This window comes from Euleptes europaea, chromosome 12 (genome assembly GCF_029931775.1).
Source record: "Euleptes europaea isolate rEulEur1 chromosome 12, rEulEur1.hap1, whole genome shotgun sequence".
NCBI classification, from domain to species: Eukaryota; Metazoa; Chordata; class Lepidosauria; order Squamata; family Sphaerodactylidae; genus Euleptes; species Euleptes europaea.
In genome coordinates, this window is record NC_079323.1 from 38,769,283 (window position 1) to 38,781,139 (window position 11,857).

General features: G+C 42.8%; 1 protein-coding gene across 1 annotated transcript; it reads left to right on the top strand.

Annotated features, from left to right (window-relative positions):
* Nucleotides 1-510: 510 nt before the first annotated feature.
* Nucleotides 511-11,205, top strand: CD200 (CD200 molecule). Its single transcript, XM_056858185.1, has 5 exons — nt 511-559; nt 1,257-1,592; nt 5,116-5,427; nt 9,133-9,278; nt 11,068-11,205. Exons 1-5 carry the CDS (start codon nt 511-513, stop codon nt 11,203-11,205), a joined length of 981 nt encoding a protein of 326 aa, XP_056714163.1.
* Nucleotides 11,206-11,857: the final 652 nt, after the last annotated feature.

The following is an 11,857-nucleotide window of genomic DNA, read 5'->3' on the forward strand; positions in this document are numbered from 1 at the left end:
TTTGCCTACTAAAGCCCAGTAAAACGAACAAATAGGGGATTTACTTGCACTGGAAAACATAACACATTATTATCCAAAGAAAAAGCCAGCCCTACTGTCCTGTTTGCTATACATGCCTCACATGTAGGTTTTGTGTTTTATGGACCCCATGTACTGCCTCCCCTAAACGTCTTGGTCATGTGCACCTGTGTGGTGGGGAATGTTACATCTGGATGATTTTCTTGTGCGGAAACAGCTGTAAGGATGCTTTGAAAAAACAAAACATCTTAGAAGGGGTTGAGCTTCAGAGAGCAGCAATGCTTTCCCCAATGCTTTCCAGCACTGCGCTGTCGTAACAGTCAAAGTCCCCTGGGAAATACATTATTTCTCATAGGGAAGTACATCTTCTCAGTTCTCATAAATGACAAGGCATACTTACAGTACAATAAACGCCGGTCCGTAAAAACAGATGTTAAAAGCCTCAATCGGTAATTGTGAATTGATGAGTAAATTGCATAGTACAGAGCCAAAATGATCTCCACATCTCTTTTCTTCTGTGGCATCTGGACTGTGGTGGCAGGTAAGTCTTGTACCTATTAGCTTTTTAAAAAAACTAACTTTATTGACAGAGTCATCATGAACCCACAGGTAAATTTTTTATTATGTTTGACCAGAGATTCCATGGTATGATCTATCCCCTCCACCTCCCAAATGCATCGCTTAAGGGGAGGAAGAATGGTAGGCCAGCAACAACAGATCAAGAATGTGTTCAGGCAGGTGGTAAAAAGTTGGCAGCCACAGTGGCTGCAGGTTCTCTGACAGCATTCAGTTCTGGTTTAACATGAAGGCTGACTGAATTTACTAGCTGGCATGCAATATACAGGTAGTCAATTAGAAGAAAGGTCTAAATTTGTACTTGTGTTCAGTAGGGTTTTGCCTTGGAATCTTTTTTTTGTTAATCCCAGGACTCCAAACTGGAACATATGAAATAAGCATAGTGCCTCTGAGCCGGCACAGAAAACACATCTCTCACCTGTGAATAACTACAGGAAGTCCTCACAGATATGTGATTAGAGGGGGAAAGTCTTCCAGATCGGAGAGTAGAATCTCTGGGCAAGCTGGAGTCGTGCTTTCTTTTCCCCTTAGAAATGCACATGGTTGGCAGGCTGTAGAGTGCTCGTGTGGCTGATGATGGGAGCTGTGCTTGCTTTATCATGACAAGTCACCCTCATGAAGAACGTTGCCAGAATTTAGCAACTTGTTACTGTTATTTGCAGGTGCAGCCCAGGTGATTCACCAGTCAGTTCAAACAGCCATAGCTGGAGAAAATGTGACATTGTACTGTCGGCTGGCAGAAAGCTATGATGTTGTTCAGGTTACCTGGCAGAAGGAGCATGGGAAAGCCAAGGCAAATATAGCCACTTACAGCACGGCTCACGGTCCTAAAGTCCTGGGCACATATGAGAATCGTGTGCACATTTCTCAAAGTGGGCTGAATGTTTCTACCATCACCTTCCATGGTGTTACAGTAAAGGATGAAAGTTGTTACAGCTGCATCTTTAACACATTTCCCTTGGGATCCATCCCAGGCAGGACATGTCTCAAGGTCTATGGTAAGTGACATGATCTCTAGGAAATTCTGTAATCTTCCCAGAACTCCATCAATTGATTCCAAGTTCTTTCATGTCAATAGCTGTGCAGAACAGTGCATTAGTAATCAATTCCAGGTGGGTAGTCATGTTAGTGGGAGGGAAGGTAGCATGGTATTGCCCGATCATCGTCAGATCTTGGAAGCTAAGCAGGGTCAGCCCTGGTTAGTGGATGGGAGACCTCCAAGGAATACCTGGGTTGATATGCAGAGGAAGGCACTGGCAAACCGCCTCTGTTAGTCTCTTGCCTTGAAAAGTCCATAAGGGGTTGCCATAAGTCGGCTTTGACTTGACAACACTTGAAACACACACACAGTCATGTTAGCGATGTATAAGAGAAGACCAGTGGCACCTTAAAGACTAACGAAAAATATACCATTTTGTCAGCTCACTTCATCAGATTCAATTAATCAATGAAAGAGTGTAGTGGGGCAATATATATTCTGTACAACAGATTCTGTACCTTAAATAACTGCTCACTCTCCATACTTACTAGTGCAATAAATAAAGAAATATTTTCAGTGTTGCAAGATAATCAGAGATATTGTAAAAACACTATTAAGTGTTCCCTGCATAATCAACATACATCTATGAGTTTTTACCCTCAGTTGTATGGAACAAAGCCAGTCTTAGAAGATATCAGTCTGTAAGTAAGCCTGATGACAAATATGTACCTCTCTTGGCTTCACATTGAGAAGTAATTTTGTCATTCTCCAGACTTTAATAATAAAATGGTGCTATGCAAAAACATGAATATGATTGACTTAAAAAATGATCACTTTAGTACTTCCATTCCTTTCATTAGTAATTCAAAAAGTACAGAGGAGAGATTCTTTCCTTCATATCCAAAACTAGTGTAAGTTCTAGATGACAGTAAGGTGGAAATGGTGTTATTTAGTTATTTCCTTCGCACCTCACTTTTCTTCCCAATTGGGTCCAAAAGCGGCTTGCAGCATTTTCCCCTTCTCCATTTTATTCTCACAACAACCTGTGAGCTCGGTTAGGCTGAAAGTGTATGATTGGCTCAAGGTTACACTCTTCAAGGATCAGATGAAAGAAGACAGAACAAACAAGTGACAACTCCCTAGAGAAACATTAAGTAGCTTTTGACAAATACTTACTTAAATGATATTGCTTAAACAGCCAAAAGGCCACAAGCAGCATCACACTAATATAATCCCCAATATTAACCCCTTTTTACATTTAATTACCGCTTGCAAAAAATTAGCCACTAATAATGCCCGTGAACGCACCAGCAACTTACCTCGCTATTTACACTGAGAAAAGTACGAAAGCATCCAAGACGAGTTTAAATTCCTGTTCCCACCGCGCCGCCTTTATCCGCTGCATGTGATAAGCCGGGATCAATGGGCTCCCACGCATGCCCAGTTGGCGCTCAAAGCAAGAGGACGGCGATTGGTCCAGAGTCCATTAGGGAGGCGGGAGGAGTGGGGGGGGGGGTTTGGCTGGCAGCAGGAGGTGGGCTGGCAGCAGGAAGTGGATTCAACACTGATAGCATGTTCCCACTTTAAGCTCCGGATGAGAAAGACGCTTCATTTTTTTACTTCGCCGTATAAGCGGATCCTCTTACTGCGGAGAAATTGTGCTCTGATGACGCTTCGGAAATCCTTCAGTTGAGAGTAAGTGGGAACATGCAAGGAAAGCCCGCAGAAGTTGGCGCCGCAAACAGCCAGTGCGGACATGGCCAATGTTTGACAAATAGAATCCGCAAACTTTTAAAAAACACTCTCCTAAAAGAAAATAGACATACAGATCAGACAGTATTCATAAATCTACTTTAAGGCCTACATACAAAACTACAGGAACACAATTATTATTATATGATCTTTCACATAATTCAGTTGGACTTCTGTATTTGCTCATTGGAGCCAAGAAGATTCTACCCTTCTAATATTAGCTCCAAGAGCTCTTGTGGCACGAATACTTGCATATTATGGGCCAAACTAGATGTGGCATGATATCAGTGATTAATATCTAACAGGGTTTTTTAAAAAAATGAGCAGCTCCATCTATTTCTTTGAGGATCAAGGAAGGGTCACTGGGGAAGGGAGAGGTCAACCCTTTCCAAAATTTCAAGTCTAGCCCAGATGGGCTGGGTGACGTTGCCATTATTCTGAGAAAGGTAGGCTGCACTGCTGTGTGTAGCAGATAAAAAATGTGGGACTTGTACCAAACAGAGTTGTGTCCAAATCCCTTATCACACGTAAAACTCCCTGGGTGGCACAGGCAATAGCCTTTGCAAGCCTAATCCCCCTCCCAAGTTTGTCTTAATGGGTTTAAAATGTGATTTTACTGTTTATGTTTTAATTTACTAGCTGCCTTGGTGGCCCCTTGTGAGGGCAGAAATGTGGCACATCAATTTTTGTACAATAAAATAAAGAAAAATAAATTGTGAGGATAAAATGAATAAATATTTGTTCCGGGTGGTAGTTGTAGGTATACTGGTAATTTTTGTTTGTTCCAGGGCTAAATTTTATGTTGCCTCATTTAATCCGTATTTACTTGGAGTTAAAGTCCAGTGGAACTTACTCCTAGGTCAGGGTGCACTGAATTGTAGCCTTAGGTTTAGCCTTGGCCATTTATGCTTGGTAATTAGCAGCGCGTTCCAGGCTGAATTGTCCCGCATATTTTTTTTTTTACCGTAGTTTTTTATGGTGAACTGTCCTTCAGGAAGTGACTGCGAAGCTGGTGCATACCTGCTTTGCATTACTTAAGAGCCCCTCTAACGCGACCTTTTGGGTTTGCTCCGCCGCTGCCGCGAAGAGTCCCCTCAAGGAAACATGCAAATTCACAGCCCCACGTTAGCTATGCAAACGAAGGTTGCTAATGGAAGGAACAAAGGAAAAGGCGAGTGGGTGTGTGTGGAATTTCTCCTTTTGCATCGAGACCATGAATAAGCATTTTAAAAGTCTCATTTAAAAAAACAGCTTTGAGCGAGCATCAAAATTGGCCCTGTATAAATGGCCCTTCAGAAGAATTAAACTAGAAGAGACCTAAAAGCTCATCAGTCCAGACAGCTGATCCAATAGACCATCCAGCTCCCATCAGACTTTCATATATTCAGGCTGTGTCATCATATACTAGGCAGGTCCAGATATAGGGCTTGATCTACCTAGCATGAGTGGAGCTGCTCTAGCTGAAGGAGAAATTCCCTGCATCCCTGTTCCTGGTCTAGGCTTTTGTGCCCCCTGGAATAGTGTGCTTATAGGCCAGAAGACTCTGTGGCCAGCACGTGGGCAAAATGGAGGTATACAGTGGGAGAAAAGAAATCACACACATACCAAACAAAAAACCTTCCATAAATGCGAACAGAGGATAGGATCCAGGTCTTAAAAGGCAGACAGTGCAACCTTTTGAAGACAAATAGCACACTGACTTTTGCTATTTGGAAGCAGAAAATTCATTTACTAGATCTCTAATGACATATTTTAGATTTTTTTCATGTTTAATTGCTTCTGTTTTACAGCTCTAACAAAACCCAAGGTCGATGTGAAGAGTGTTATGAGTCCAGACAGCACAGGAAAAGAAATGCTAAAACTCAGCTGCTCAGTAACAGGGAGACCAGCTCCAGTGGTCACCTGGCAGTTCCCGAAACACCTTCAGATAAAGCCAGTCCAGTATGTCATCCACCATCCAAACCAAACAGTGACTGTTGTGAGCAATTTTACTCACATGTCCTCCAAAGATCTCTGGGAGAACCCAGTCAACTGTGTGATTCAACATCCATCTTTAAACAGTACACAGGAATTAACTTTGCCTGAAAAAGGGGTAGAACAAGGTGAGTTTAAATATCAATGTTTCTTGTTTTGATATACAGCTGGTGTGCAGGCCATCCTTCAACCTTGGCTAGATGTCTCCAAACTGATGTCTTCTGTGACCAGTGAGTCTTGAGTCAGTCTCCTTTGGCTTGCAATGAGTGCAGGTGGTCTTTCTGTGGCCTTCCTCGTGTCCTAGCATCCACCTCTACCATGTCTATTTAACAAATTGCTTCCATGCAAGCACACTGTCTCCTGAAAACATCAGATGCAGTAGAAACAAGAAAAAAATTAAAAACCTCTCACACCCGTACACAGAGCATACAAAGTCTAAAAATCAATTATCTAAGCCTAATACAAACTACTTATCTAAATCGATATAACAAACTATATCCTTATACTAATTTTCAAAGGACCTACAGCAAATATAAAATATCTGTATTAATCTATAATCTAATGAATCATTGGATCTACTAATCCTAAATCGTATTCCTAACTATTAAGAAAATATAAAATATCTGTATTAATCTATAATCTAATGAGTCATTGGATGACTGGGGAAGGCACTGGCAAACCACCCCGCAAACAAAGTCTGCCTAGGAAACATCAGGATGTGATGTCACCCCATGGGTCAGGAATGACCCGGTGCTTGCACAGGGGACCTTTACCTTTACCATTGGATCTACTAATCCTAAATCTTATTCCTAACTAACTAATAAGTAAATATATACAATGAGGGTTTGAGTGGGAGTCATATGAGAAGTGTGAAAAGGGACTCGGGAAAGGTTGCTTCCATGTGCAAAGCATTCATCAATAACAAATGGACAGCAGTCATGAAGCAGTCATGCCCACTTTTCAGTTGGAATGAACTAATGGGAAAGTGTGTTCTGTTATTTGTACCTGTTTCAGGATTCTATGAGTACCAGCAGATGTCAGTCGCAGGCTTTTCTCTCATCCCTGCTTCTACTACACTTGTTACCAGGCTATCTGGGGAATATGCTTCACTTTCATTTCACAGGCAACCCATCCTAAACTGCATAGGGAATTATTTTTCACTTTCATTTGTCAAGCAGCCTTGCCTGCTTTCTATACTAATCAAAAGGATTCTTAATATCTGGAACTGTAAAAACTGGGTTTGGAAGTATTCAGATTATTGAACACACATTAAGCTGCTTTACCCCAAGTCAGACTAGTACCTCAAGGGCAGCAGCTTTCCAGGGTAGAAGTCTTCCCCAATTAGGGTTGCCAGGTCCCCCCTCTCCTCTGGCTGGAGATTTTGGGGGACAGGGATCACACACACATGGCTGCGAGCAACGCGATCCCGTCATTGCCGGTTTACTTCCGGGAGCGCCGTGGCGCAATGGGACAATTCACCACTCAAACCCACATTTGAGTGATAAAGCGTCCCTTCATGCTGTGGTGCTTCCGGAAGTAAACCAGAAGTGACGGGATAGCGTTGCTCACGGCCACACACACGCGTTAACCTTGCTGTGAGCTGGCCGATGGATTGGCAGGCAATTGCCCACCATTCCAAGACACCTGGCAACCATATCCCCAATGCCTGTTACTGATCCTATTAGGGGGATATGCCAGGGTTTGAACATGGGATCTTCTGCATGCAAAGCAGACTTTCTGCCACTGAATCATGGTCCCTCTTGAATACTAAATGTGGCATTGTTGGGTGACTATTTCCATCTCTGAATTGCACTTTTATGCCCCATGTATATATATTTAGCATTGTGTAGAAATGATACTTGAACTGCCTGAACTGATACTGACCCATGATCTAGGACATCTGTCCTAGTAGCACCGTCAGCCTTGTGTAGAACTGATACCTGAACAAGCCTGAACTGTTCAGAAGCTTGAACTGAATTGTGTAGAACTGATACCTGAACAAGCCTGAACTGACCCTAGAAGCTAAAATGACTCAACTGGGGCTATCGTATTTTGGTCACATCATGAGAACAAGAGTCACTGGAAAAGACAGTCATGCTAGGAAAAGTTGAGGGCAGCAGGAAAAGAGGAAGACCCAACAGGAGATGGATTGACTCAATAAAGGAAGCCACAGCCTTCAATTTGCAAGATCTGAGCAAGGCTGTCAAGAATAGGACATTTTGGAAGACTTTCATTCATAGGGTCACCATGAGTCGGAGGAGACTTGACGGCACTTAACACGCACACAGAACTGATACCATGTCTCCAAAGTGCAGTGTCATGTTTGTCCCAGTTTCAACTAAAACAGAAAGAGAAAGCAAAGTCTGGATCTTGGGGAAGATGTGGCATTTTTGCAGTAGTTAAACAGCAGAAGCTGCTTTCATTGTGGGTAGAATATAGGCAGCTTCCATCACTTACATGTAATAAACCTCAAGACAGAGGAAGGGGAGTGACAAATAGAAAAATCTCTATATTTTGTATCCATAGTAGTGTTGCTTATGTCACAAGATGAATGGTTTTGCGATCAAATGCACATGTTTATCGATAGAAGAACAGCATAATTAGGAGCAACTTCTGATTTTAAGCATTTACCAACACCACAATTATTCACAACTGTCTTCATGGCAGATCATCTAGGCTGACTGTGCTACTAGGACAGATGTCCTAGGTCATGGGTCAATAACACTATGGCCCACTTTTCATGGAAGATTTTGATGCTCTCTTGCCGCGGAGCAAAAAAAAAAAAGCGATTTAAATTTATTTTTCATGGACGTGATTTAAATTCATGTTTTTATATCCCCGTCAATCCAGAAGTAGTTTTGGTTTTTCATGGGAACAAAGCAAGCAGTATTCTACAATGGTTTGGTCTGTCCCCTTCTGAAAAGCTCATGGTTTATGCACGCCCCCAACTCCGCCCCAACTCCGCCCCAACTCTGCCCAGCGGATTACCCAGTGCAGTTCACCTCTGTGGACACAGCCCCAGCCAAAAAAAGCACCAGTCCCTCTGGTTTCCTTGTATAACTTTTCTATTTACCATGCTCCCCGTCCCCCCTCCCGTACTTGGGACTTTGACAGATGGTCATCATTGTGCCCCTCCCCCGTAGAGCTCTGGCCATCCATTGCCAGGAACTTCCATCCAGACAGAGAAGGGAGACCTAGAGCAGACTGGCTGCCCCTCTTCAGAAGGATGATGGGAGTTTTGGTTTGGATTTGCCACTCTCAGGATGCCCCCCCGCAACACACACACACAGGATCGCACTGGCAGGAGGGAGACCCAGAGCAGACTGACTGCCCCTCTTCAGAAGGGTGTCGGGAGTTTTGGCTTGGATTTGCAGGAGGAGATCTGTCCTGCTTGGAGGGAGGCTGTCCCCCAGGCTTGAAACTCTCCCAGCCAATCGCTGTTCACAGGGGAGGAGAAATTAGCCAACATGGGCGGGGATAATTGGTCCGAACCCAGGAACGTTTTTCATTGAGCGAAAAAAATGCGTAGCAACCACAAAGAACGGACCAACACAGGTTTGAGAAGACGTGGAGTTGACGCGGATTTTCTGCTAAAGCTTGAAGCGTTCATGAAAAATCAAAAATTTGAAGCGGGCCAAAACAAAGGCAAAACCGTGCCAAACCTCCGTGAAAAAATGACCACTGAGACACATCTGAGGCATGAAAAATGCACTTGTACAAGCATCCACTATGACCCTGTTGCCACAAAGGTTTTCAGCAATGCTCTCATCAAGCACAGTTTTTTTCTGCCCCCCTTTCCGCCTGCCCCTTCTCATGTATTTATTTCTCTGCAGCAAAAAGAAAAGTTCCAAGAATTCCTGTCCTTGTCTCTATCTTCATGTTGGTTGTCATGTTTATTCTGGGGCTATTGGCTTTTTCCATCTTCAACTGCTGGAGAAGAGTACCCCCTGAAGATAAAAAGCAAGATCTTCTACAAATGGTGAGACTGTTTTTTTTAAAAAAAGAAAGAATTGGGAAGCAGGGATTCATTGAATAAAAAGCTGATAGGGTCTTAACCCACAAGGCCTGTTTTCAGTGATGGGGTTTGGCCTTGTAAAAAGCAAAAGAATATAAGGAAAGAGCATTTGCAGAGACTAGTTTGCTCACTGTCAATGGCTATAAGTCATGATCACTAAATGCAGCCTCCATATTCAGAGGCATTCCTTCATTCCACATGTCAGGTAGAAAGAGAAAGATGGGGGATATTTCCTTCATGGCCTGCTTATAAACCTTCTTGGAAGTTTCTGGTGGACGGGGACTAGGGTTGCCAACCTCCAGGTACTGGAGTGAAATGGTGAAGGTGCTAACTCGTGTCAAAGGAAACTTAACAAAATCTATAAACGGACACAATACAAAAGGTAGTAGTAGCCAAAGCTACTCAAGTATCAGCGAACTGATATATACACACAAGCCAACTGTAACAAATAAAGAACGATTCATGTATCTTAATATCTGGTCAAAAAGACTGGTCAAAAAGACTCTAACTCAGTTCATTAGTCTTTCATTCCTTGCGGTGAGCAGTACAGGAGGCAGAAGTCAGAAGACGGGGGGAGGTCAGAACGCCGTCCTGAGCTTTAGCCACCAAGCATTTTGAACAGAGCAGCCCGTTGGGAGCAAGTAGTCACTAGCTGAGAACTAATTCTTTTCTTCTGTAATTTAAGGTATGTACTGCATATCCTTTTGATTGTTTGGACGATGCATTTTAATCTTAGACTGATAAATTTAGGAGTAACGAGACTACAACAGAGAGATTCTTGAAATGTTTATTGTATCTATAGGAGCTTTGACTCCTGGTAAACGGAGAGCTGAAGAAGCCACCCCGGCGGCGGCGAAAACACGAAGCATCCGGACGGCGTTCTGACCTCCCCCGTCTTCTGCCTTCTGCCTCCTGTCCTGCTCACCACAAGGAATGAGAGACTAATGAACTGTGTTAGAGTCTTTTTGACCAGTCTTTTTGACCAGATATTAAGATACATGAATCGTGCTTTATTTATTACAGTTGGCTTGTGTGTATATATCAGTTCGTTGATACTTGAGTAGCTTTGGCTACTACTTTTTGTATTGTGTCCATTTATAGATTTTGTTGAGTTTCCTTTGACACGAGTTAGCTTCACCATTTCACTTGTCAATATATGTTTTTGCAATTATTTTGAGAGCCTTGTACTATCATTTCCTCAGCCAGACTACTTTAGTACCTGTGCAACTTTATCTTAGTAACCTCCAGGTACTAGCTGGAGATCTCCTGCTATTACAACTGATCTCCAGCTGATAGAGATCAGATCACCTGGAGAAAATGGCCATTTGGGCAACTGGACTCCCCTCCTCAAACCCCACCCTCCTCAGGCTCCACCCCAAAAACCTCCTGCCAGTGGCGAAGAGGGACCTGGCAACCCTAATGGTGACCACAATCTAAACAGGGTGTCCTGGACTACAGTTTCAAGATGGCCTCTATCCCTCCCATCCTTGCTGATCAATTGTATTTTTATTTCCCGTTTTTTGAAGAAAATGGACACACACACAAACCTCAGGGAAGAAATACAAACTAAACACATTCAGTCTCTATGAATTATATATCCCTCTTAGAATTATCCCTCTTGGGTGTCCTGGAAAGTGAGAAAACGTTTCTCTGTTTGAACCTCAGTGGCAAGCAATTTTCAGGCACATTTGACATTCTAGAGCAGCCTTCCGTTTATTTGCATCCTTAAAAGTATTACCTTGCTCTTCTCCAGGTTCTTCCGATATGTCCAGGAAATTTAACATGCGGATGGTATCCCTGCACAAGAAATGAAGTCCCAGTGAAAGCTCTTCCCCCAAAAAACTTTCTGGTGGATGAAGAATCTGTTGAACGAAACCTTTTTGTGAGATGAAACTTCACATGAACTCTAATCGTATAAACAGGGTTGCCAGCTCCGGGTTGGGAAATACCTGAAGATTTTGGGGGTGGAGCCTGAGGAGGGTGGGGTTTGGAGAGGGGAGGGACTTTGATGCCATAGACTCCTATTGCCAAAGTGGCCATTTTCTCCAGGGGTACTGATCACCGTTGCCTGGAGATCAGCTGTAATAGTGGGAGATCTCCAGCCACCACCTGGAGGTTGGCAACCCTACTTATAAAATAAACTCAGACCTTTGCCTTTATAAAAACATTGTTGCAATAATTAAGCTAAATTGTATAATAAAATTCAGTCATTATTTATTTTGAAATGTAATCAAAACAGAACACATGTGTTTCTTACGCGATGTGGCCACTAGAATCGTAAAATCTTAAACCTCCAAGGTTTATGGCAGTTGTTCTTGTTGTTCTACTTAAATGGATTATTTGAATGCATGACACTGGGGGTTACCGCACTTTGTATTCCCAGCGATGTATTAAGAGTTTGAAAAACAATACAAGAGTTGTAAAAAACATCGCTTTAAAAGGGGTTTTGGATACCACGGCTTATAAATGGTTGGAAGACGTCTTCACAGCTAAAGGGGCCAAACAAAGTGCGAACAGTATTTTTTATAACGTTTTCAAACTCT

Bases quoted from the DNA above. Each gene is read 5' to 3' on its own strand.
- CD200 (XM_056858185.1), top strand. From the start codon at position 511: ATGATCTCCACATCTCTTTTCTTCTGTGGCATCTGGACTGTGGTGGCA. The intron at 1,593-5,115 runs GTAAGTGACATG...TCTGTTTTACAG, and splicing joins GACATGTCTCAAGGTCTATG to CTCTAACAAAACCCAAGGTC. The intron at 5,428-9,132 runs GTGAGTTTAAAT...ATTTCTCTGCAG, and splicing joins TGAAAAAGGGGTAGAACAAG to CAAAAAGAAAAGTTCCAAGA.